The sequence below is a fragment of the Micropterus dolomieu genome, linkage group LG22, assembly GCF_021292245.1.
Source record: "Micropterus dolomieu isolate WLL.071019.BEF.003 ecotype Adirondacks linkage group LG22, ASM2129224v1, whole genome shotgun sequence".
Taxonomy (NCBI): domain Eukaryota; kingdom Metazoa; phylum Chordata; class Actinopteri; order Centrarchiformes; family Centrarchidae; genus Micropterus; species Micropterus dolomieu.
In genome coordinates, this window is record NC_060171.1 from 32353975 (window position 1) to 32381512 (window position 27538).

At 40.4% G+C, this 27538-nt stretch overlaps 1 protein-coding gene across 3 annotated transcripts in view; it reads left to right on the top strand.

Moving 5' to 3' along the window:
* Positions 1 to 3459: 3459 nt before the first annotated feature.
* The window catches only part of wwp2 (WW domain containing E3 ubiquitin protein ligase 2), a 60392-nt gene continuing 36313 nt past the window's right edge, over positions 3460 to 27538 (top strand). For 2 of the 3 annotated variants that reach the window (XM_046037401.1, XM_046037403.1), the window contains exons 1-8: positions 3460 to 3536; positions 4739 to 4820; positions 11345 to 11501; positions 12096 to 12217; positions 13900 to 14037; positions 20575 to 20650; positions 25786 to 25931; positions 26596 to 26833. In XM_046037401.1, coding sequence (XP_045893357.1) covers positions 4751 to 4820; positions 11345 to 11501; positions 12096 to 12217; positions 13900 to 14037; positions 20575 to 20650; positions 25786 to 25931; positions 26596 to 26833 — 947 coding nt within the window. In that variant the 5' untranslated portion in view covers positions 3460 to 3536; positions 4739 to 4750. Of the gene's footprint in view, positions 3537 to 4052; positions 4115 to 4738; positions 4821 to 11344; positions 11502 to 12095; positions 12218 to 13899; positions 14038 to 20574; positions 20651 to 25785; positions 25932 to 26595; positions 26834 to 27538 lie in introns of those variants that run through there. The other variant, XM_046037402.1, reaches the window with a different exon arrangement.

A 27538-nucleotide genomic window follows, 5' to 3' on the forward strand; every position in this document is an offset into this window, starting at 1 on the left:
GCCAAACTAAAGATATTTTGGACCTATCTTTGCACGGAATGCACAAAGACATGACATTGATCTTGTCCAACAAATTCTCCAAACTAAATGACAAAATGGGTCACTTGAAAACCAGCCATGTGAACTTTACCTGATCAGATGCTGCGGAACAGGGACATCATGTTCCAGTTCCTTCCGAAACCATTAAAATGACTGTTCTGCAACTTCTGTGGTTAGGTTTACTGATCAAGGTTGGAGAACAATCATAGTCGCCTTTCAATGAAAAAAAGGTTAACTGTTGGCAGGAGAGAGGAAACAAAGATGTCATGTCAATTTTGCATGCTTTGTACACTGAAACATCCAACCCGACTTCCTCTGTAAGACTGGTAGGACAATGTCACGCTATGGCTGTCTTTGCTCCTGATAGACAACAGTATTTATTTGTCAGGTAAGTGAAAGAACAGATTGTTTTAGGGATTTGACCAAACAAACAATGCTGTTGTTTTTTTTATGGCTGTGGCAGTCCTATCTTATCACTTCTCTGTAGATTTATTATAGTTTGACAGCTTCAAAATAGCTTTTTATTAGAAAAATAACACATTTCTTTTTGTGTTTTCAAGGGCCTACCGGTAAAAAGAAGAAACCCAAGCAGTTTGTTTGTTTGTTTATTGTCCCAGTGGGGAAATTAGGTTGCAGCAGAAATCACATGGTATTTGGTGGCAAAATACAAGAAAAACAGACACCAATGAACACAATTTCAAACATACAGGCAGACGTGCATACGGACACTTGTGACCATACCTTATCATCATTCATTATTAAATGTCATTAAGAAATTGTATGTCCTGTGGAACAAAGCTTGGATCTGTTGTGGGGATGGAAGAAATGCTGCAGGTTTAGACGTAAGATACAGCGCAACACAGGTGCTACATCCGGGGAGACTGCTTCGCTTCTGGCTCAGGCCAAAGAGAAGTAACATATCCCTTAGAGCACAGTCTCTCCTCTCTCCTTGATGAATAAAATAAAGACTCTACTCAGTTGTCCCCAGCTTTATTGCATACTGCTGGGAAGAGTATCATGCAGCATGCAAATACACAATAGTCTCAAAGGAGGAAAGAACAACAGATATTTTTATAGTTTTGGGGTGATGCACGCACACACATCCGCACATACAGGCTAGTACCTGTCTACACCAGACTGATAACTGTGGAATGCAGCAAAGGCTTAACAGAGCAACACTGAAAGGAGAGGAACATCTGGAGGAAAATCAGTCATTAGTTACATAGTACATAATATGTGTACACAGTCCTTAAAAATGCGAAAGATTGAAACGCAAAGCTGTTCTGTTCTGTTGTGGTGTTGCACCTTGATAGCAAGTGAAACAATAATGCCCTGTGGGTGTACATGCAAGGTTAAAGGTGGCAACTGGTGTAGTGTCACAGCTAGCATAATCACCAATCTTGTCAGATTAATGCATCTGGCAACCTTATTGCAAAGATTAAAGCTAGACTGGTTAGTTAGGACTTGAGTGGAGTGCAATTTGTAGTACCTGAGGCTGATGGGAATGTCATTAGTTTTGCTGGTATTTAGTCATTAACCAAAGTATTGGACAAACTGAAATTTCCCCTGATGGTGGTGCTAGCTGAAAGTTAAGGATCACCAAAGTTATAAGAAGTTATCCTGAGGAGGCATGAATATCTATACAAAATGTGATTGCATGTGATGAAATTTATCTAATAGCTGCAAAGAAATTTCACTCAAAACCCCAGAGCTTCATGGCAGTGCCAATATTAAAGGTCTGTGGATAATCCACAAAACACACTATCTACACCCGTCTTCAGCACTGTTAACTGTTGTCAGTGAAGTCTGTTGACTCTGATTCTGGACAAACACAGTCGGTGGTGCAAAAGTAGAGGGTAATGAAGGGAATATCTCCATCTTACCTCCAAACCATTGTCAATTCCTACAGTCCCGGATACCCGGTGGCCTCTGAATAATTATCCTGCCCATCACTCTGGGGACCCTGAGATCGCTTATCTCAGTTAAAGCTTTGTCTGTCCTGTCCCGAAAGTGGTGTATAGTACTCCCACTGAAGTCAGGAAAACAAAGTCCCTGCCCATCTTCCACCACAGGCTGAAAACTCTTTAGGCACTTTTACTGAGGCACTGAACAAGCTCTTACTTGCCTTTTAAAACTCTATCTCTTGTTCCTACAGAGGTTGAATGGACTCATTGTTAGTTGCTGTGGACAAATTCCGAATGAATGTAATTTCATGTAAAGTAAGGCAGGACTAGCCCAGTTCTTCTTGGCTGTAGGTGGGCTTCACCCATTTCCTCCTCACAAGCCTCCATGGCTCTGTTGGGGCGCCATGAGTAGGTGTTGCAGGATGGGGAAGGGGACAGAGGAGGAAGTAGCAGTGGTGGGGAGCATCTCTGTGGACAAGTGTCATATGTTTACGGTAATGACATTTGAACATGCAATGCATTGCAGCATCAAAAGGCATCAAAGGGCATCAGGTTCCAGCTGAATGTCACTTGGCCACAGCCCTTCACACCTTTCATCTAACACGTGAACCTGAAGTCATTAATAACATTAATAACACTTCACAGTTATATTTGGCACACAAACATCTTATCTAAGTTCATTTGTAAAACACATCTATCCATAGCAATAGGGTCAGACAAAGGGTGGAGGTTTTGCATGATCTTGCATGGTAGCTTTTTTTATTCTCAATACTAGTGAAATGATTCCATGTTTATAGTATTAACCTTTATAACTGTGTTTTAACTAGATGAATAACTATGAATTGATGTTGTATCTCTGTGAACTAAAGAAACAACATCCCAGTCAGCTCTACAACGCATTTTAGCCTCTTAGCTCACTGTTTTGGTTTTCCAGATCACTCCATTCTTACCAACCTCATTTCCAGGAGCAGCAGACAACTGGTTTCAACATAACCCCCACTCCCTACCCACCAAACCGCAGACAGACAAAGTTTGGAACTAGCTGATGAACATAGTGTAGCATTTAGCAGCTAAAGAGCCAGATATTTTTCTCAGGAGATGGAGAAGCAAAGCTGTAAGGAGACATATCAGTTATGTGATTTTAGCTGGTTCTCTTGCCCTCAAGAGGCCAAAAATAAATAAATAAATATTAGCAGCTTCAAAGTCAGAATTATGACATTATGACAGCTGACATTTGGTTTGAGCTCATGTTTTCGGTTTTTGGCTGAACACACTTCAGATTTGCTATAGTGTGGTATCTTTGGAATTATTTTCAACTTTGCTGTTTTGATACCAATGTAGTCTATGTTTCATTCCTTGCTTTAATATTTGCTTAATAATACTGTAATTACTTTTGCTGGATTTTTTTAAAAATCTGCAAATAAAGTGAAGCGTAACTTTAATTTGAAATAAATATGTGATGATGTTTACAATTATTTATGACTCACAATCCTTTGTGCAATGAAAGACATACCCTGGGTCACGTGGTAATGTCACTGACTGAGGCGGAAATGAAAGTTCACTAACGACAGCAACGAAGCACAGCTGACAAAGGTACGAGGAAGACTACATTAAAGCCTAATTTGTTTGTGTTTTAATGGATATAACGTATTCTGACATGAACCACGTAACTAACAATGTATCTTTACTTGTTGTCAGGTGATTAGAACAGGTTTTGTCTGCATGTCCTTTCATAAAACACCCCTACGAAGCTTGCTCGCTAACAGTTAGCTTCTCCTAGGTCAAAGTAGCCAGAATTAGCCACATCGGACCGGACATGTCGCGACTTCACTTTCAAAACAAATGCAAAGAAAATCCTGCCACATTGGTGGGGAAGCACGCATCGTGGGGTGTACGACATTGTGGAGAGCTACGGAATGCTATTTGTTTCAGTAAAAAAATAGTCTCAAAATGTATTGTGTGCTTTATCTTATGAGCGTTGTGTTCATCAAAACATTTTGTTAAGTCAGTTATGTTTAACTTTGGAAAATACCGGAAGTCACTGTTTTCTTAGTCTCGCTTGACAGTGATGTGTACATAAATGCCTTGATCATCTTCCGTGTTTGTGTTTTGTCCGCAGCAGCCAAGGGTGTTTAAATACAGCGACAATGGAATTTGCTTATTAGGGACAGGTAAATCTTTATTAGTCTCTATGAAGTTTAGCCAGCATCCTCTGAGTGGCGGATTTAGCTAACACTGCGTAACCGGTCAGCTTAATTCACAAGGTTGACGTAAGACGCTGTGCGCTTTTGTTGTGATTTCTTTGATCTGTTTGTCTGCAGCCCGGACACAGACCTCTAGGGGTCATTTGAATAATACGTCTTGGTTCGTTTTTATTATGACCTGGTCACATCTGGGATTTGTCTGTTATTAGGCTGTCACCTTGGTGCTGCAGCAAGTAACGTTACGGTACACTGAATAACTGATAACAGAATGAGGATCCCCTCCACACACCAGTACATCCAATAGTAATGACTAATATTAACAGTAGCTCCAGACTAGAATTCAGTTTAGTTGCGTATTGGCCTTGCATATGCAGTTCCCTTTGCATTGCAATTCAGCAGGCTACATCTCTGACTTTGCTCAAGGTGATGTTGATGGGGTCTGATGAAAGTCTTGGCACTCACTACTAGGAACAAATGCCTTTATTGGAATTTATTTGGCAAGGCTGCTTCGTATACCTGGAATAAATGTAGTTGTGGGATGAAGTGACTCTATGTTGTACTATTGTGTGTTTGTGTATGGTTGTGTTTCAGAGCTGTGAGGTCATGGCAGCTGCCAGCGTGAGCAGACCTGGCGGTGCCCAGACCACTGAAAAGTCTCAGTTGATCTTGAAAGGTAATTTATCTGTTTTGTTTGTTTTTTGTCATGTCCTTGACAAACTGGGACATACAAATAATGACGTGTCATGTCTTCCCAAAATGAAGACAAAACAGGACAATTTCCCATACTACTGTGTTAGCACAAACGTATGTTTTTAATTCTCTATAACTAAACATTAGGCAGCATGATGTCACCTTTTATGTCCATCCATCATAACTTGCAAATATCCTCTTTGATTCAAGCACCGACTTATGAAACGTCTTCGTCTCAATTTTAGCCACTTCCTTGAAAATAATTGGTCAACCTGACACCTCACATACCATATTGCAATTTAAATTTTGCGCTCATCACTGATGGTCAGAAGGCCAATTGTCTAACTTCTCTCCCATTGTTTGTTGTATGTCAGTCTTGTTTAGACTGGATGTCCTGCAGGTTCTCAGTATTTATAAAATTGGAAAGTCATCAGGACAAGTCAGAGAGTGTCAGATAAATGTTTGTGTGTGTGCTGTATTTTGACTGTCGATTATTCTTGTGTGGCTTGTGGCAACTATTGTGTTGTGTTGTAAAAACCTCCAATCAATGTTTAACACAGTACAGTAGATGTTTGGCCCATTATCATTCAGTTTACATTCACACTGGTAGCCTTGATTATTGAGTTTGATTAACTGCTCAGAGAAGATTTGTGGTTTTGGTTGGACTGTGACTTTTTTAAAACTTTTTTTACTAAGCAGTATCAGCCCAAACAAGTCACTGTTTTGAACTGACCTGCATGTGCTAAGGAACACTGTCAAAGATGTAACATCCAGGATGCTCACATGGGTTCAGAATGACTAAAGCTGTGGTGGCATGATGCAGCTGATGAAAGTCTTGGCACTCACTACTACTAGGAACAAATCTCTGGCTCTATTGGAATTTATTTGGACAGGCTGCTTACTATATCTGGAATACATGTACTTTTTTGTAAGCGTTGTTCAAGTGTTGCGATGAAGTGACACTATGTTGTAATATTGTGTGTGTGGTTGTGGTTTATCAGATACAATGCAGTCTACTTCATTGTGATGTTGTTATACTATTGAGCCGTGGCCACTTCTTTAATGTATAAAGGCTCTTAACATTACATTGGCCTTCTGCTGTGGCCCCTTTTTGCCTTAATTTTGTTGATGCTCACATTTATACCATTTCAAGTTTAGCTAACACCTTCTCTGTCCAGCAGCTGAACAGCTCCATCACAGCTGTCACCTGCATAAAGGAATGACTCATGTTGCATTGGATTAATGTAAAATTCACATGCTCTCTGATACATTTTCATCCACATAAATTTGGTTTAGGAACACACTGTGATCCAAGTAGAAATTGAAAATTCAGTGAGATTGTTTATTTCTCACAGGTCTGAGTCACTTACAGAAGGGGGGGGGGTCCACTTTAACCTGCAGTGTGAATGTAGACTAGTGAAAAAATGGCCATGCTGCTCTGTTATCCATGCTAACACCTTAGCATACACTGTGTCGACTGATCATAGTATTGTGCACTTAAAAAGCATTATGTGTGTATTTCCCTTTAGGACAGCACACATTGTAGTTTTGTTCAAACTTTTCTGCTTACTGGTAAAACTGGCACAAGGGTTTTCTCAATGAAGTGAACAGTGAACATGAAATAGTTAAAAATGACTCAAGTCTGCTCTGTTAAAAAGATAATTTAGGTTTATGATGATTAGGGTCTTATTTTTCTGGTATTGTATTCACCAAGTTAATTGCTGAGATCTTTTTAGCAAGACGGGTCAAGGAAGACGAGCAGAACTCACAGAGTTTCATTATGTGACTCTGCCGTTACCTTCAGCTCTCTATGGAGCTTTTTATTGTCTTTCAGCAAAAGGTGGCTCCAACTTGGTGCAGCCGGAGAAAAGCAAACATCAGCCACCTTGCTCCCACAAGCTTTTAAAGAGCTCATATTATTTTTTGTCATACTGCACATTGCTGCAGCTCCTCTTTCACCATGTGGTGAACGCTTCGTTTTAGCTATGGAGTGATGAATCTTCCCTCTATAAGATCTGTTTTGGGAGTTGCACATGCACAGTTCCTACTTAAGGACTACTAGCCAATCAGATGCAGAGTAAGGTGGGTCAGTGAGAAACCGGTAAACACGACTTATATGTTCCCCTCACCAGCTTAGCAACATGGACTGGAGAAAGAGTTTCAGAGTGGTGAGTTGTTAATCTGTAACAAAAGTATCCATGAAGTTTTAACTGAGCTCTGTCTCTACATCACAGTAACAACTTTATGTCTATTGACTGCCTGGAGGGTAGCTAGTGTTTGGAAGGGAGAGGAGATGTGTGCACTGCATCTCAGAGTGTTTTTCCACCGGTGTTTTTGAGGGCATGTCGGACTAGCTGCTTGGCGAGCATTATGACGCGCATTTTGCTGTGTCGTCACAGGCATCAAAGGGAAGCGGCTGGGCTACAAACGAGCTGTTTTCTGGCAGTTCAGAGTAGTGTTTTCTGGGGGAGATGGGAACTCCCTTTGGGGTGGACTTTGGGCTTTTTCACTTTGCAAACCTATTACATGCACAAAAAAGAGATATAAATCAATAAAGGAGAGGGAAAAAGCCAAAGCCAAAGCAGAATATGACCTCTTTAATATCATGTGATGTGATGACGTTTTGCAGTGTCTGCGAAAGTTGGAAAACATAAGGCATGCTGGTTTGGACTTTTTCACTTAGGGGTCTGCTCACTTTTGTTGCCAGCGGTTTAGACATTAATTGGCTGTGTAATGTGTTATTTTGAGGGGACAGCAAATGTACACTGTTATACAAGCTGTACACTCACTACTTTACATTGTAGCAAAGTGTCATTTCTTCAGTGTTGTCACATGAAAATATATAATCACATATTTACAAATATGTGAGGTGGTGTATTACTACAATATGTTATCATTTTGCACAGTCCATTTAAAACAAACTTGCACTGCAAGTTGATATGATCAACGTGTTAGAAAACAGTTGTTTATTTTACACATCTGGAAGTTAAGGAGCAACATTATCATTCATTGGGAGTCTTGTCTCTGGCCAGCAATTGCAGGAACTTCCCACATAAAACACTTTTAAATTCTGTTTTAGTTATGATTTATCACATAACAGGCAGACTCTTGAGTGTTCTTGGTATTGGTTTCCCATGGCTGTCCCACAATGGTTGTATAATGGGACATCCCAGTTCCTACTACACGATGGTGGATGTAGCAGGCACCCTACACTCTCAGCAGTTACTTTGATGAGGACAGTGTTTTTATAATAGCAAGAAATTGTGGCCAAATCTAAAAAAACAAAAACAAATGAATGTAATTATCCTTTAATGGTGTAAAGTCAGGGGAATGTATACAAGCCTTAGCATGAAGCAGTGAAGTTACATTTAGTGACAGACCGATTAATAGTCCGACCGATACCTGCATTCACGAGTCCAATACACCATCCTAAATGACAGCAGATCTAATCTAAAACAGTTACTATCTAGCGTTGCATATATTGTTATACTGTAGAGAATAATGCAGTTGAATGACAACACAAACTCTACCTCACTCTCCCTTAAACAGCAGTCACGTTCTGAAATCAATAGCATGACCCAAGGTATTATTCTATTACGTTAATTAGTAAAAATTGCACCTAAAACAACACGTTACTGGCTAAGATAACATGTTAGATTGTACTGTATTGTTAGTTTTTCCTCCTTTATTCCACTCAATCACAGTTTATTCACAATCACTCTGTGTCATTCCCTGTTGTTGGTTTGAGCTCTGACTCACCTCATTTACCTCACCATTGATCTGCTCTCAGCCACCTTTTCTCCACCCCTCCTACCTCCTCTCACTCTGTCGAAACCTACTTTGGATTCTTCCATTTCTGGCACTCTTCCACCTTTCAGTGTCACTTCCTTCTCTTCAGAGAGCTGCAGTTGAGTCAGTGTGTTTATGAGTTCAGAGATCGTCAACCTGTCTCAGCCAGTGCGGATCTGCTAATGTCTCGTCTGTGGTACAGACGGAAGCCCTTTTCTCTGTCATCATTTATTCATCCAGCCTCTCGTCCTGATCAGACGTCGTCCTCAGAAACGCTGGCAGGCTGTGCGTTCTTCAGCTTGCAATCCAGCAATGATTCAGGACGAACAAATCGGCTGTCATTTGACTGACACATGCTGCAACAAGATTCTCAGCAGACCTGCAAGAATTCAAAACCACTTAAGCCTGTCTAAGCCCAGCTGCAGATTTTTACCACAGTTTCAGAGCTGCCAATTGTGCTGAGATTCAGTGAAATATCATGAAATGTAGTGAGGTGTATTCAGATAGCGTAAGAGGGCTAACCAGTTCTCTGTAAGAAGCCGGGGAATATCAGGATGTTTCATCAAGTTTCGTTTTATAACACAGCAGCTGCACACCTCCTTTCATGCATTCATTTGATTAGGTCTGTACAATCCAACTGGTGTGGAAACTAAATCTCATCATGAATAAACCAGAACACCAAAGTATTTTTAGGCTGCAGAAGCAGTCTGATTTAAGCATTGAAAGTCCTTGAAAAGTCATGGAACGTTCCACCAGGCCTGCAGTGTGAACACTTCCCTCCAGTGTCCAAACACTGGTCTCTGGTACTGAGGCCTCGTCGTGACCATTTAATTACTTTCTGTGACCCCAGTCTGGAAGGCAAATGAATCAAAGTGGTACCACAGATGTTTTTCTTTCTTCCACTAGAGGGCGATATTTATATTTCACTGTTTGCTTGTTGTACCACCAACATACAAGTTGCATCCCAAATCAGAGCAACATAATAATTATAACAGGGTTTATGAATTAAGTGTGTCCACATGGGATTAGTGACAAAATTAAGTACACTCAAAACAGTCAGTATGCATACAAAAAAACTTTTTATTTCCCACAAGACAATGCAATGTAAAAATTAAGCTAATTGTGAATGGTAGGGAAACGGCTCCAGGAACACCTCAGAAAACAAAAAACAACACTTCAATGTTTCAAAAAGAATTTTCACTCTCTTAAGTTTAACTGACTGAAGCAATCTAAAGTTGCAGTTTGAATGATGTCCAGTGGTGGAAGTATTACATTTTTTCCTGTTTTTCCTGCTACAGTGCCAGTGATGCAGTCAGAACCAAAAATCTGAATCTTCAATACTGACTGAAAACAGATTACTGTTGGGTGGCATCCCCTCTATAAACTAAATAATAAATTACATTTTGAAGTACTATTAGAAGAAGCGGTAAACAATCTGATAGCTCATTTTAACATTACATATGTATGTATGTATGAAGTACACAGTTAAAATAAATAAAAATAAGAAACTAAGCCTCTCTAAGCCCAGCTGCAGATTTTTACCACAGTTTCAGATCTCCCGTCTGACTGGTCCACCAATGGGCAGAAGTTGACCACTTGAGACACAGCCTCTCCTCATTTGCATAATGAGGCAGAAATGCATACAGAAATGTAAAAAGGACAGGCAGAAATAAATACCATGGGTGAAAATAAATAAGGTAAAAAAAATACAAAGGAAGAATAAAACAGACAAAAATATTAAAACACACATAAATAAATACATTTAAAAAATGAGTAATTAATAAATAAAGTTGAAGATTATAACGGAGAATAAATAAATAAGGTAATTATAACAAAGGTGAATAAGTAAAGACACTAAAATATATACATTTATGTCTCCTTGTATAATTTAATTACTACCTACATTTATTTATTTACTTTATTTTTTTGTGTATTTAATTGGATGCTTATTTATTTATTGAGCATTTATTTATTTCTGTATTTATTTCTGACTGTGTCAGGATCGGTCCTCCATATGATATATAAGGTAGTAACAGCTAATTATAATGTGTCACAAAGCTGCCCTTTAGCACATAACACAGAAACTATCTTACCGCTGAAAGTGACATGACATCAGAGGGAGATGGTTGCACAGACATGTCCAGCAAAAAGACACTTCTTTTTTCCTGCTTTGCAGATTTTAGAAATAACCTTATAACCTGAGAGGCCTGAGTGGATTGTCATACGTGCTTTAAAGACAACATGTACAAGTTGAATCTATATTACACTGTGAGCCAATTAAGCCATTTAAGTGCTGGACCAATATTCTTGTCTTTGCGTGTACATATGAGGATGCTGCCTGCTGTATTTTGGATGAGCTGGCTTGTATTTCCTCTGTTAGATACTCAAATTACAGGCCTTCTCTTTGAATATGACCTAATTTTAGGGGCCCCATCTCACTGGTTGACACAGAGGTGGACAGTATATTATTTAAAAGAAATTGTGGCTGAGGTGTTGTTGATATGAAAGCTAAACCTTTGACCTTTTACACACACACACACGAAACAGAAATACGTTTCCTTATTGTGGTTGAACTCTGGCCACAGTCGCACAAAGTATCCCGGTCTATTCCATTCTGCTCGCTTCCCCTGTGCAACAAAAATAACACATTTTCACTCCCTAGTAATTCTGATGCCTTCCTCTCTCTCTTTTTCTTGATCTTATTGTGTGCACCCTCAGTGGTTTCAGCGAAGCCCCAGTCTCCCAAGCTGCCAAACCGTCAATCTCGGCTCAGCTCCTTCGTCGAGGTGACTGCCGACGGCCTAAGCAGTGAAACCAAAAAAACAGGCAAACGCAGTGGACACCTTGAGCTGCAGTGGAATGAAGACCTCACCCTGTGAGAACGCCATAACCCACACACAGACAAACACACATGCTGACTTTTATACAATTCTGCCAATTGTTTAAACAATTATATAGAAGTCTATAGAGCAGGACTGTGTGCATGTTGTTAAATGTGATGTAGGAACTGAAGGAAAGAGTTTCAAACACCAGAACATCCCACTATAGTACAAGAGCTATATCTTAGCTAACATTTACATTTAACTAAAGTTCAGCTGGTTCTGCTGTAAAGATTATGATGTTTATTAGATATAAAAGTCAGCTCATTTGCAACATTTCTTGAAGTAAAACTAAAAACTTAGACTTCGTTACAGTAGCAGTAGGTACATAGGTGTGGAAAATAAGGAATGTAAAAATGTAATAAATAAAATTTATAATCACTAATAATAAATGTATTAAAAATTAGCAAAGCAAAAATACAGTGTCTTTTTCATGCTAATAGTCATGCAGACTGATATGATGAATGTACTGATATTCAGTATTTGTTTTTTTTAAAATATGTGTGTTTGTGTGGTAACAGCAGGTCTCAGTTGATAATGTGTGTGTGTGTGTGTGTGTGTGTGTGTGTGTGTTGTCTTGTGTTTCACAGTAATGTGACGCCTCAGAGTCGTCTGGACCTGAAGCTGTGGAGCTGCCACACCTTGAGGAAGGAGCTATTGGGCAGCGCCACCATAGACCTGCTGGACACACTGCGCACACACGATGGCAAGAGTAAGGACACACACACAGAAACTAACTTAGGAAACACTGATATTTGTCTACAGTGTTTAATAAAGTATAACTTATACATATAAGCAGTATGTTAACAAATGAGAACGGGACCATGATGAGACCAAGTATGAATTTACAGAAAGTTTGCAGAATCTTTCAGAATTAGAAAAGGAAGAAAGATAAAAAAGAGAATAAGATGAGAGAGGAAAGGGGGGGAATCAAATATTTTATTTAATCACCAAGAAGTTGTCTACAAAATGCTGATAAATACTTAAGTATACAGTACAGGACACACATTACGGACTGGCACTCAATGAGCCATATGAACGGTCAATATTGCCAAATAACAGTGAAGTTTATTCTTGGCTTCCTTTATTTGCACTTTTCAGTGGTCCACATCAAGTAATGTATTTACCAGTAAATATAACTTGTAAATATGACGTGGCTACATGCTGATTCCTGACTCGATGAGTTGAGGATTATTTGAACTCTACATTTAACAACTGACTGGCCCATAATGGATTATGGGATACTGATAAATCCCATAAGTATCTTTAAGTAAAAGATACACAGTGTATCTTCAAAATTGAGACAAATGAAGGCTGCATTTCTCAACCACACAGAAGCCTTTGAGTCTGATGAGGAGGCTGAGGTCTGTTCTGTTTCAATCTGCAGGAGATGCAGCATCTGAATTTGGACCGTTTTTGTCTTTAAATCAGTCTTGAAGATTTATTTGACAAACATCTTTAAACTTGATTAGTTTATTATCTAAATACATTGACTAAAACTAGTCCATCTATAAACTAAACTATTAACTGTCTCTATTACTGCTCATAAACAATAAGGTTGAATTGTGCAGCAGTTCTGAAAGTATGAAGGTGATGCACCCAGTGTCCGGCAGTGACCATATTATTGTCACTCCGTTGTCCTGAGCTTTAAGACCATTTCATGACTCATTCAGGTTTCCTCTGGAAAATGTTTCTTTCAAAATGGTGACTAACTTGTAGATATCGAAACAAATCTTGCTTTTGTAAGTAGCTGGAATCAGTCTGCTGGAAGATATCTAATCCTGTGCGGTAGGAGCAATATGATAAATATAATGTCATGTAGTATGTATTGCTCTTACGGGACCATTGCTTAAATAAACCTGCCGAGATTAAATTTCCCATCATATGCCACCTAGCTTAAAAGATGTTTTTGAATTTTATGTGCCACTACCACATGAGAGTCCCGGTGCTGATACTGAAATAGTATTTTACCTGAATAAACTACAGTTAAAATATTTAAATCTGATGTCTGATCATAGAATAAGTTAATCCATCTTTCAGCACAGGCAATTTTCTGTACATAGTCTTCTGAAACCACTGTGAAATAAAGCATTATTCATGAAGATGAAATGTTACTCAGCTCTCTCTGCTAGTTCATGTAATACTTCATCTGGTTACAAATATCTCAGCGGGGTGGCCCTCCACCATTATCCCTGTGGAAGATAATGTGCTGTGGGTTCACGCTGTTTTCTCATTTTAGAGCAGGAACAGAGGATGTCGGATTTCCTCCCTTCCAACTCTCCTCACTCTCTATCTTCCTTAAGGTCAATCTTTCTCCCCTTCCCCACCACCTTTGTCCTCTACCTTCTCAGCCACTCATCAGTTCTCTCTGTCCCCCCCCCTCCCCCCCTTTAGTGGAGAACGTCCAGCTGAGTCTGGTGCTGCAGACGGAGAACAAAGGCTCGGTTGTAGCGGGAGGCGAGCTCAACGTCTGTCTGGACGGCATGGTTGTTGATCTGGGCTCGCTGCCCAATGGCAGCACGGCAGCAGACAGTGAGTCCTGCCTTTACCACACACACACAATCACACACACACACACACACACACATACACAGAGGTGAAGGTAATAACACAGAAGTGCACACGGAGGCCATGTGCACATACATGTCACTGCTGTCATGTGAAAAACTCCATAGGTGTGATTTTTATGTTTTATGGAGAAGAAAGAACTGCCTTAAAGAAGTAATAAAAGTCTTGTCATTCATATTTATGTCATCCACAATTTCAACATTTAAAAACACCAGAGATGGCCGAAAAACACAACTACATCATTCTGAAAGAAAAAAGGAATTCAATTTTTTGTATAATGTTTTAAACCTTAGAAAACGAAAAAGTAAATGTAACACTGTATAAAAACCTCTACAACCTTTGGTCTCGTTAAACACATTTTAAACCTCGTGGCTAAACTCAAATGCAGAGTGAAGCTAACATCAAGAGCAGTTTCTGTTTGTGAAAAGTTTAGGGAATACAAGGTTTTCACTCGTTATGTCACACACACTGTTTTCCCACAGAAATCCAGACAGCTTATTAGTGCAGAACACACCACAATACTAAACCATTGCTCCTCCTCTCACTCTTTCCCTTCCTGTCTCTCTTAAATATTCATTAATATTGCCAACAACCGCACAAACACACTCACACGCATTTGTTTGTACAGTAGGATGCTTGTGTGTCTCTCCACCCTGGTAATGAGTGTTTCACCCACTTGGAAAAAGCCAGAGGTTTTACATTGTGTGAATGGCAACTTTCCAAAGTCACTCCATACCCACAAGGCTTTGAATTAACAGTGTTCGTGCCCATATTAATAGTGTTTGTGCCCACGGTCTTTGTTCTGGTGAAATGAGGGTTTGGAGTCTAGTTGGTGTACTGTTTGTGGTGACAGAAGTGTAAATAATGTACAACAGAATATCTTGGTGTCACCACATATTTGGCCAAAAGGTATTGCAGTACAGTAATATTCATAGCAGCACACATTTGGTGGTCGTTCATGGACACTGGGCATTCGCGTGCCGGTGTAAACATGAAGCAGATGGTCTCTTCCTGGTTACAGAAGATCTGGCGAAAAAGTAAAGTACTAGAGACGAAGAACAACACCAGATTTTTATTTGCATGGACCAATAACGAGCTGGGACTGTTACTAAATGTAACACGGGAGTTAAAAGCAGCTGCTCAATCTCAACAAAAGTCCTTACTATTTTAACCCTCTAGACAGTTCCCTTGAAGTGTTAGGTCAGTATTTGAATTAAATGAAGTTGGTCTGTAGCTTCAGCTTCTCTGCTGCATTGTGTCAACCGTGACAACAATAGAACCAAGTTAGCATCATAAGAGTTAGGGTTAGTCTATATGTGTATTTATTAATTTCAGCAAAGCAGAGATTTCTGTCCTGCCAAGAATAGCATGTCAAGAGCATTGTTAAACCTAAAGTAACATTCACCAACTTGTAGTCATTGAACTTTAACACTGACATTAGAGAACACTTGATCTCCATGTGCATGTGTTCCTATTCCCAAACCAATATAAAATCATTTTGTAGCCGGTAGGGGAAGGATTTCAAACCCTCCACAGACTTATTGACTCTAGGTCAACAGTATTTCCCACTTCCAGGCACACTACGCTAACATTTTACTTTCCTTTTATGGTTTGTAAGGAAACACTAGGTGTCTTTTTAACAAACACACAGTTATTAAGCCGCTCTTAAAACCATAGCCACAGCAATGCATCCATCTCCTCTCTGAGTAACACACAAACACACACACAAGTCTTTTCATAGAGCGCCACACAGAGCCCACAGTGTTTTCTGCTGAATTAACACCGGGCCAGCAGTAAAAGCCTAAGCCTGCCGCAGCATGGGCTGTATAAATGTGTCTCTTTGTGACTGTGTAGATGTGAAGAGAGGTTAAGAGGTGGTGTCTCATGGGTGTTTGTGTGCATGCTGTTGTACCACATGTCTTCACAAGGACAGCCAGATGAGACAATTCCCGTTAAGGGGGGATGGTTTGCAAGTCCTCACTTATGAAGAAGGCTAGTTTGGGTTTGGATTTAGATTGATGGTTAAGATAAGATGAGTGAGGTTTTGACAAATACCATGTTTTTAACATCTGAGAATACAGTCACCGGAATCAATGGCTGACTTTTTCCCCATTGCTGCATGCTAGCAATGTAGCACAACCATCACTTGATGGATAATTTGACGATCAGGAAAATGACCATGAAAATGCATGTAAAAAAAAAAAAAAAGGGTTCCCGAGCTGTGACCTTCCAATGAGTCGGAAGATAAATCTGAGTGGTCGCAGTATGACATAATGAATACAAAAGACAATTTAAAAATCTTTTTTATTTTTGGACTCATCTCTAATCTTTGCTTTTTTAGTTATTTATTAGATACCCATTTGGGATTGTAACTTGTAGACTTTTAATACCATTGATAAGAGCTTATAAGTGCTTAGCTTGTTACAGGGGGTATTGTGTGGACTGTTTTTTACCCAGGAGAGTATGAATTAAAAAATGAGATATAACGTGTTAATTAGTGATGGTAGGCGGAGATGGTAGGCTCTTTTTGTTGCCTTACGGACACAGCCAGGCTACCTGTTTCTTTATGCTGTGCTAAACTAACATGCTTCTGGCTCTAACTCCAGGTACCACTCTTATCTTATCTAACTCTCTGCAAGAACGTGAATAAGCATATTTCTCAAAATGTGGAACAGTTCTGTTAAAAGTAAAATGAAGGGTCAGGACATAAGGGAAGGACTACACTAAATGGGACGTCCTCACAATGCAGTTAAACAAACTTGGACTGTAATTTTACTGTGTGTGCAGGTCAAAGGTTTTCTTTATATGGCCTGTTGTACCCGAGTTTTCTTAAACCTCTGTACACACACACACACACGCGCGCGCATAATCACAGACATCAGGAGTGCTTTTGTCTTAATTTTTTTCTGAGAATTGCGTAATTGAGCCTCATTGCTTGCAGCTCAGTAGTACAATAACCTTCTGTGATCCTGAAGCAGTGTGCTTGATAGCAGGGGAGGGGGGTCCTCTCCTAGTCTGCAGGGGCAGGGATGACAGAGGTCGTGTGTGTGACAGAGGTCGTGTGTGTTGGGGGAGGAGAAGTTAGTGAACAGAGGGCTGAAGTGTGCCCTCTAAAACCAGGGTTTCAAGTTGAGGCACTTGTCTTTGTATGCGTGTGTTTTATGGTCTCCTGAGTGTTGAGCTTGTGTGTGTTCATGGGTGTGCATGTACACGTGTTTTACATTCTGTAATCTGTGTGTGTGCGGGCATATGTTGGCGGCTCATATGTATGAAAGTGTATAAAGGTGGGAGTGTGTTGCCTTCTGGTGGTGTTAAGGCGTTCTGTGTTCTCGCTCTGAACGTACCTCTGTTAGTTTGGAGGTTTTACTCATTTCCCCTGGCAGCTTTTCTGGCACATGCATGCATGCGTGTGCACACACACACACCACTAGTGGCTTTCATAAACAAACCCTTGTATTGAAAGACGGAGAGAAACAGAAGCCAGAGCAGAAAGATTTCAACTCTGGAAATATTGGCACACTTTGTAAAGGTTAGATGCTTACATACACACTCCACATATACACAACTTCCCATCCCACGGAAGCAGAAGCCACATGCACACTGCAGCACAGAAACACTAAGACCACAGTCCACACAGACACACCAGTGACTAACACTCATCATCCTGGACACATCATGCTAGACTCTGTACATTAACTCGCATTATGTGCCAAATAATTGTAACTTGCTAACTGTGGTTAATTCTCATTTAGACTGGCAGTGAACTGGGTGTAGACTAGGGCTGGGAGAAATTGATACAGTCTTGTATGTATGTAATGTCTTTTTCGCAACAAAATGTATGTGTGTGTTTGTGTGTATGTATGTATGTATGTGTGTGTGTGTGTATGTATGTATGTACGTATGTATGTATGTATGTACGTACGTACGTACGTACGTATAGTGGTAAAGCTCAAGTCCAGAAAATCAGCTGGGGAACTGCTGGATAAACTAAAATAACCTAACCTAGCAGAAGTATTTCATCTCATCTAAAAATCTAATATTACCATAAAGCACTGCTGTTCATTTACGTTTATGATATATTGTGCTGTACAGTTACTGTAATTTGGACAGGACAAATTTTTGAATATTATTACTGAGGTGATGAACACAAATGTGTTGTCACACGTGACAGCATACATTAATTAGCATTAATTTCTCTAGTTTAATTAAACAGTGATAGTTGTAGGCCTCTTACTTTTTGTCATTAGTCTGGAGTGACTTTCTCTCCCATTTTACCTAAATGCTGCACCGAGTGAAACATCACATCAAACTTAACATTCAACTGCTGCAACAGGCGGTAGTGCTGAAATAGTTGGTTGAATTATCAACTGACAGAAAACAATTATTTATTGATTGATTTTATTTTTAAACAAAAGGGCCAGCTTCTCAAATTTGATGATTAGGTGATTTTCTCATCATTAAATTGTAAAATTTGAGAAGATGGCCCTTTGGCTGATATATTTTTTTCAACATTTCCTGACATTTTACAGACTGAACGATGAACCAGTGGTGAAAATAATCTTTACTTGCAGGTATGAATGTGATCTGTTCCCTGTGTTCATAGCATTCATTCAGATGTGTCACTCATGCCACTCAGAGAACTGGAGAAGTTTCCTATCCATCTAGAGCAGCTGCTGAACCTGAATGTCCACTGTTTTTAGTGTTGTTTAGTTGTTGAGATGTTTTTGTGTCTTAATGTGGTCGCTGACTGGAAATTACACACCTACATACACACTCACATGTACAGACACAGACTCACACCAGACCAGTAATTAGACCTGTGCCATTAAAAGGGAGGGGGTGATGAACTCAGTGAGCAGCAGGCTATGACACAATGGTTTCTCCTCAAGACCACTGTTTATTTTTCTGTATGTCCATCGGGTCTGTGCACAAGAAGCCCTTTCATAGCCACAAAACAGCGTTCTGTGTGTGAGAGCAATCGAGTCAGTGAGAGATTACCTGTTTGCTTTACTTTAGATAGGAGGATATATGTGTGTGTGTGTGTGTGTGTAAATATGGAGAAAGTGAGTGTTAATGAAAAGCATGTTAGAGGCCTATGGGTTTCAGTCACAGTTGGGACTGAGCATATAGTCACACATTCCCTCACACCAGCAAGACCGCATGCATACCACACACACACACACACACACACACACACACACACACACACACACACACACACACACACACACACACACACACACACACTACACAGAACATACAAGGATGAATGGTCTCTATTAAACCACCAACTGTACTTCCATTGCCAAATGTTTCAAGTCTATATGGATTTGATTATTTTTTTATAAACACAAATTGGCCTAAGCCTCACTATGAGAACTTTCTCATTTTCTACACAGCTCAGGAGAGGAACATCACTTCTGTAATGTTCAAAGTGTGACAGTAATGGGATGATAGACTCTCTAGGGACAGACTGGAACTACTGCGGGAAACTGTGTTGCTGAGTGTTGTTTCAGCCTGTGCAGCAGCTAGCTGTGCCACATTTTGGAATCCACTGACTTTCACCGTCTGCTGTTGTTTCTGAAGCAGAATGTAAATGGGGTTGCTATAGCCACAACACAAAGCGTAGGTTTATCCCAAAAATCCAAAGTAAGAGTTGAGTGGAGTGTAGAAGATGAGGAGGTAGTGCGCGCTAGCTGCAGGCAGAATAGTAGAAGCCTGAAGAGTTGCAGGAAAGAGGATTTATTTTAACTTTTGTTTAACAAAGATGAGGAGTGCCACAGCTGCATCCGAGCAAGTCAAAGAGGTGGTTGAAGATTCATCCAAGCCCACTCCTGGGATCAACACATTTCCAGCAGAACCTTAGTGCCCACGAATGTTCAGGAAATCCTTACTTTTTTGTATATGTCCCTGTTTTTCAAATTACATTAAGATGTCCAGGAACTGGATTAAACTTCTAGTTATCTCCTCCTTTAGCCACTCTCACTCCTCCCTTCTGTTCTCCTCCATGCTGCTTTTTGTTAGTTCCCCCAACTCACAGGTGTGTCTGATTTATCTCCTCACCCTTCTTTCCTGTCAAGGTCAACAAGGGCCATTCTGTACTTTTTCATTTCCCCCTCTCAGCTACATACTGATCCTGATTGCTGATCCAGGAGCACAGAAAGCTCTGTAACACGCATCTTCACATTCTGATGCATTTATCCCCTCATGCCGGGAAAGTGCAAGTCATTTGACATAAAATGTGAGCTGATGGGAATGTGGGATGTTTGAAAGCTGGACTGGCGTCAGTCTTTATTTACCCTAATACATAAACACACCATGACATATTGCATGTGTTGTCCAAGGAAGGTTAAACTTAAGGGCAGCTGGACTTGGTTGAAGATACTTGAAGACATTTCACCTCTCATCCCAGCTTCTTCCGTTCTGACTGTGTTTGTGATTGACAGCTAGTTATTAGCTGCTTATCTGTGTCTTTACAGTGATGATGTCGTGTCTTTGCAGAGATACTACAGTCAGACAGACCCAACTTGAGGAGGACACAGAGCGAGGAGACTCCCAGTACAGCTGGATCTCATAGGTCAGAGAGACACACACACACACACACACACACACACACACACACACACACACACACACACACACACACACACACACACACACACGTTTTCATATACCTTCATAATGTCCATATTAATCTGGGTAAACATTAAATTGTAGCCTATAGCCTATTCCATCTGTCATCTCAACAGTACGTCTGTACAAGCAATGTGGAAAGATTAATTATGGGGAGGAGAGGATGAATTAATAACAATTATCTAAAAAGGAAGTAGGCACCACCATCAACATTTTTTTGTCTTTAAACAGACAAAACATGCCTTTTTAAATCAGCATGTCTAATCAGATAATTAATAAACCTTTCAGTAGTGGTAGTTTTTAGCACTGTTTATGGGAGAATTCAACATTCAGGTTCCAGTCATACAGTAGTTTGTCCTGGTGTTAGTATTTGCTTTATTTTCATTTCTATTGTACATTTTAGATCCTATTCACTGTGTGCTGCCGCCATTATTCAGTGTCCTTTTGTTGATGAATACCAACATTTTTTTTCAGCAAGCCTGCAGGGGTCAGGCACAGTTAATTATGGTTTATGTGAGTTGCAGCACTGTTGAAAAGTGGCTGATCATGTCTAAGAAATTATTGCCGTGTAGTTTCAGTGAAAAAGCCACATGTGCATAGCACCATCACCATCTCCTCACATCTTTCCTTTATTTTCCGTCTTACAAACGCAACATTGATAGTTTTGGCTTAATGACAGCAGCTTTCCTTTATAGGAGCTTGTCAAAGCCAGTTCTCTTGTTTTTTTACTAGATATTCTTGAGGAGCACATTGTGGAAATATGAATGAATTCCTGTATGACAGAATTCAAGAGCTCGCACATAGAATGTTTTTCAGATATTGTGTGAAATGAATACAAAGCTGAAAAAAGGGAGATCAACACATGTAACAGGATGCCTAAGTTTTGTCCATATCTTGATTGGAATCACATATTTGTCTTAAATAGCCGTCCACATTAAACAGTTACCTAATGTATTATGGTGAATGAGTGCATACCCTGAAATCATACATGTCAGAAGAAAAAATTAAATTTTTATAAAGTACAAACCTTCACAGAGTAAAAGCAACGAATTACATGACACAGCAAAGAATACGTATTTAATGGGGCAACTGTTAATAAATTGACAAGATATAGGGCCGTGCAAGTAATCGAATTCTAATCACGATTTCAATTTTGGCTTCCAACGATTATAAAAACAGGTTAATTGAATTTAAAGAGGTGGTATTATGCTTTTTGTCTTTTTCCCTCTTCTTTATTGAGCTATATCTCTTTTTTGTGCATGTAATAGGTTTTCAAAAGGAAAAAGCCCAAAGAGAGTTCCCATCCCCCACAGAAAACTCTGCTCTGAACTGCTTGAAAACAGCTTGTTTGTAGTTCAGCCGTTTCCCTTTCATCCCTGTGTCGTCACAGGTATGAAAGCAAAATGCGCCTCGTATAACGCTCACCAAGCGGCTAGTCCGACACGCCCTCAAAAATATCAGTGGAAAAACAGTGAGCTGCAGCACACAGCTCTCCTCTCCCTTCCAAACACTAGCTACCCTCCAGGCAGTCAGAGGACATAAAGTTGTTACTGTCATGTAGAGACAGAGCTCAGTTAAACTTTATGGATGAAAGATACTTTTGTTACAGGTTAATAACTCACTCTGAAACTCTTGCTCCAGTCTATGTTGCCAAGCTGGTCGGCAACATGTAGCCTACAGCTGAATCCAAGCTGTTTACCGGCTTCTCGCTGACCCGCCCTTCTCTGCTTCTGATTGGCTAGTAGTCCTTAACTAGGAACTGCGCATGTGCAACCCCCAACAAAGATCCTTTAGAGACAAGATGTATCACTCCATAGCTAAAACAAAGCCTTCAACACAGGGAGAAAAGAGGAGCTGCAGCAATGTGCAGTCTGACACAAAATATGGTGTTTTTTGAAAATGAAACCATGTAAATCTGTTCTGGTACAACCCCTAAATAAGATTTTGAACCTGAAACCAGCATGTGGGGAAGTTGAGCCACCCCTTGTTTCCCGGCAACCATTGACAAAATTGGTCATGTTCAAAGAGTCATCCATTTTACTCTACCTGTGGTGGAGAGAGGCCCTTGGAATAAGTTATAAACACATTTTTTATGTTTAAGGAGTCCTGATTCTTGTGTCTGTCTGTTAGTGCTTTAGGAAGTTACAATATGAGGCTATAGTGTTAGCATGACGTGACCCTTAAACTCCTGGATAACTGAATTTTGTTAAAATGGCAGGGATGGGGTAATTTGAGCCAAAAGACCTGGTGGAAGTTGAGCCAGCTATTTTAATGTAATTTTATATTGCATTCTTAAGCATCACCAAAATGATGTGAGATTATGCATTTTAAACCAGAAACCATCATTTCATGCTTCTATAAATGGAAAACAGACAGGCTTCATCTCCTATTGTGGGTTTGGACAGACAGTGGGAGAGGTACAAAAATGGGAAGTCCATACGTTAGGTGGCATGGGGCATGACGATAAACAGGATGGCTTTAAAGCGATACATTGATATGAAACAGCTAGGAGACATAGCTGCAATGTTTCACTATCTAAGTGCAATTGAATGTTGGGACCTGGCATTTGAGTTTGCATGATGAAATGACATTGACGTCCCCGACCCCCATGTGGCTCAACTTGCCCCATATGAAGGGTAAGTTCAAGAGTTCACTTTTTTTGGAAAGCCATTTTTTGATAACATTTTAGATCCAAATTGGTTATTCCTAGGGATGCACCACATCCTAAAATATATGTACATATTTTAGTTGGAGACCTTACTGACTCAACTTATCCCTAGATCATAAGTTATGTTTTATACTAAATCAGGTGTGTTAAGCCTTGCTTGACTTGGTCCGTGCTTGTAAAATATTCACCATGTACCTGTCTGTATTACCAGATTTATACTTTTCTCACCGTTAGTTTAAGTAACTGCATCTCCCGAATGAACACCACTCTTACTTAAGCTGACACCTGTTCTGCTCTCCTCCATGTACACACAAACACACGGAATCCTGTTTAAACATGCTGTTTAAAGTTAATAGTATTCAATTACTATATCTTATTTAATGGACTTATTGGGGATAATGATGCATCTTTTTTTTTAAATGACCCATACAATTTCAAAAGTTCAATAAATACATGATGTGTCCTAAGTCAATCAGTAATCCTGTTAATAATTGTGATTTCAATTATGTTGAATCGATAATATAATCGATCAGCCCTCATATCAGAATCAGTCTAATTCAGCTCAGCGAGTTTCTGACTGATTAAGCAGTCATCTAATACATTTGCTTTGTGGTAATGATTAGAGCAGCACTTTGCAATGTAGGGAAAAAAGAAAAAAGGTCATAATTAGTCACAGTCAGGTGGAGATGTGTGAGAAAAAACTCCTGCACAAGCACAGAAGGCCTCCCCAACACTTGTTTGTGGTTTAGGACCAACTGCTTTAGAAAAACAAATGTAAAAGTTGTTGTTGAATAGCTGGAAGTTTACATGTGTAAGTGTGTTTCCCTGGTTTTGCATACAATCTGCAGAAGACAATGAGTTTATCAGGTTTTTGACAAAATGACAGTAAAGTTTTTAGCCACTTGGGGAAGTTTGAGGTGATTTATATAGAGAGATAAAACAATACTGATTTCTAATATTGAGTCCACCTTTATCTAAACAAAGCCGTTTAAAAGACAGTTTGGATTTTTAAGCAGGGACTTGTTTTCTGTACCAGCATTTAGGCTCATGAGGTTTTTGAATCATAACATGAGAGCATAACAAGATATATAGGCAGCCTGGGGGTGACATGGAGCTTAGGCCTCAACCAACTTTATGGCTTTGTCTTAAACACACACACACACACACACACACACACACACACACACACACACACACACACAGAAAACCAGCTTTTTAGGCATCTAAATGAAGCACAGTTCACTTCACTGTTGGTTTCAAATCTCTGCAGACGTCGTGGTGTATAATAAGAATAATAGCCCAATAACAATCTTGCGTAACCTTTTTCAAAAACACTGTTTGCAAAGCGCTTATATGAAAATCATAAACCTCAAGCATAATTGTAATCAAAATAAATGGAAGAAAGAAAAGAAAAGGATTGAGTGAAGGGAGCCTGTGCCAGCATCGTCGTCTGAAGCACTTAAGCAGAGTGCCAGCATGTTATTCCCCCCTGAATGTGGTTTGAGACGCTGCTCTCCCTGGCTAGAATGGTAGTGGGATAATAAATAGTGGAGCAGACTGCATTTATTTCAAAGCTTTGCGGCGGGGGTGCATGGGGTCAGATGGTATTTCCCTCTAAACATTGCAGGGGGGCATTAAACACAGTTCAGCCAAGAGCCCAAACCGCCGCAGCCATGGAGAGGCAGTCAACATCTCCATCCAGTTGTGTCCGAACAGATGCTGCAGAGAAAAAGGAGAGGAGAGGTGATTTCTGGCGGGCTCCCATGACGAGCAGCTCAGTGCCCTCACACAAACACATTCGTAAGGGTCTACAGTGCACACACGCCAAGTGTTAATGTCAAATCATTGCTTCCTTCCTCTGCTGCCTCTCCTTATTGTGACGAATAAACAGCCCAGCGCGGCCCTGAATCCGTCCAAGCTCGGCCTCAGCATTCCTGGGTCCTGGGGAGGGAAAGCCAAAATGTTTTTTCTTTGTATAAAAGTTCTTGTCGGAAAAGCAAAGTTATATTTAGCGTTAGGAAAATATGAGGGTGTTCAGGGAGGAAAGGTAGCCGACACCTCTGTGTGCGTTTCTTGTGTGCTGGCTTTGGCCGTGTACACGCTCGTGCATGTGCCAGGTCTGTTCCACCGAGTCAGGAACAACAATGGGTCTAATTATAAGTTGTCAAAACAAAGCTGTGCGGTGATCCACAGGAAGCGGAAATGAATGACAGTCAAAAAACAAGTAAGACATGATAACAGTCATTTTTTCCCCATAGAGTCGGTGCAAATGATGATGTTTCTTTGTCACCGCTCTCATCGCGCCTCCCTCCCTCTCTCCCTCGTGCCTTTCCTCCACATCTCCTTTTCTTTCACTTTCTCCCGTCATCTGCTCCACATCCCATTCTGTGCGTGTGTCTTTCTTTTCGCAGAAGTAACAGGCACTCAGGCTCCCCAGGGTGCTCCAGAGGGGGTTCTCTGACTAATGGCGAGCTGAATGAGGAGCAGATCTCCGGGTCGGGCCCATCTGGTCGCCGTCGGTCCTCCAAGAGTCACGGCAGCCCTGGAAGTAGCGCAGGTATACAAAGAGTCTGCTAACCTTACATGGCTTAAACAGGATTTATACATGCATTTACACGAACTAGAGTTTGACCCAGCTGTTTGTTTGAGATGATTTTGATGTTAAATAAAGTGCTGGTAGTAATTAGATATTTTAAAGGGGCACTAAAAGATGTTTGGACTGCAGCATAGTGAAAACTATCCGTGCCAGGGTGTGCAATTGATGTGCCTGGATGAACAGCTCGTTTGTTTACTCCATTGTCCTGTGGGTTTATTTTTACAGCTTAATTGAACGTTGCCATGTTTAGCAACCAGCTTATGGCGCTTTCCCGTTGCGGATACCAGCTCAACTCGCCTCTACTAAACTCACTTTTGGTGCATCGTCCTACGTTTCCCATTTCCGACGTTTGCTTAAAGGAAACCCAACAAAGGCGAGCAGAGTTGAGGCGGGTTGAGCTGGTACCATCCAGTGGAAAAGGGACTTTAGACGTCCCAGATGTCACACCTTCTCAATAACATAAAGGCAATGGACTACTTAGTTCCACATCACCCCCAGACAAAAATTAACTGATTGTTAAATTCTGGTTTGTAACATTTAAGCGATGTCGCAAAAACTAACAATAAGTAACTTTTTAAAATCTTTCCTTTCTCTTGTCCTTCATCCCCTCTGTGTCTTTACTCAGACAAAGTTGAGTTGACGTCTAACGGGCTGGAGAATAGTCGTGGGGGCGTGACCCATCACATTCCTCCTCCATCCTCTCCGTTGGGAAGATCACCAACCCCCAGCTGCAGTAGCCCCGCTCCAGGTCAGGACGCCCTGGGTCTGACCCCGCCTTCGGAGCCCGGCCCCAACGCCAACTCTGGCACCGAGCCGGCCAGCAACAGCACCACAGAGCCCACTACAGACTCTCTCCCAGCAGGGTAAGAGTCTCTAAGAGCATGCATAGATGTAGTGTATCAGAACATCTCACATTCAATGCACAGTTTTAAGAAGTACAGTTTGATACTAAAAGTATGATGGCAATACAAATGTAAATTGTAAAAACATTCAACCACATAAATAAAGAATTTATTTTCAAGGCTAGTCTTTAAACTTAAGCAACAGCAGCTGGTTATCGGAGTTGTAACAGACTGTATGAAACCCAGTGGTGTGTGGCTACCGTTTTGAAGCCTCGAGTTTGGCAAATTTGGCCGCTGCCATCTTGGTTTTTTGGAACCAGGAGTGACCATATTTGGACGAGAGGGTGAAGCTGCGGAGGGATACGCATTGGCTTCACTTTTCAAACCCGGAGGTACCTCCTTGGATGGAAAGCACTAAATAGTTTTAGTGCCACTGATTGATTTGCTTGAAGTTTCATATCTCAAATATTTGATTTCATAAAAGTTTTAAATCAGGAAAATGTTATTTTCCAACGCTGCAGTATGCGGTGGTGGTATAAGAGGGGCAACTGAACAGGGACTGAAACGAGAGAAAATGTTTAGAATATGTACACAGCAGTCAGTACCAGTATTTAAAGAAACAGAAACACCACAATGTCTGATTATAGTTGTTGATAACATCGATTTGGTGTCTTATTATTGTATTCTTAATCAATACCCTATTCACATTTTTAGTTAGTGGGCTCT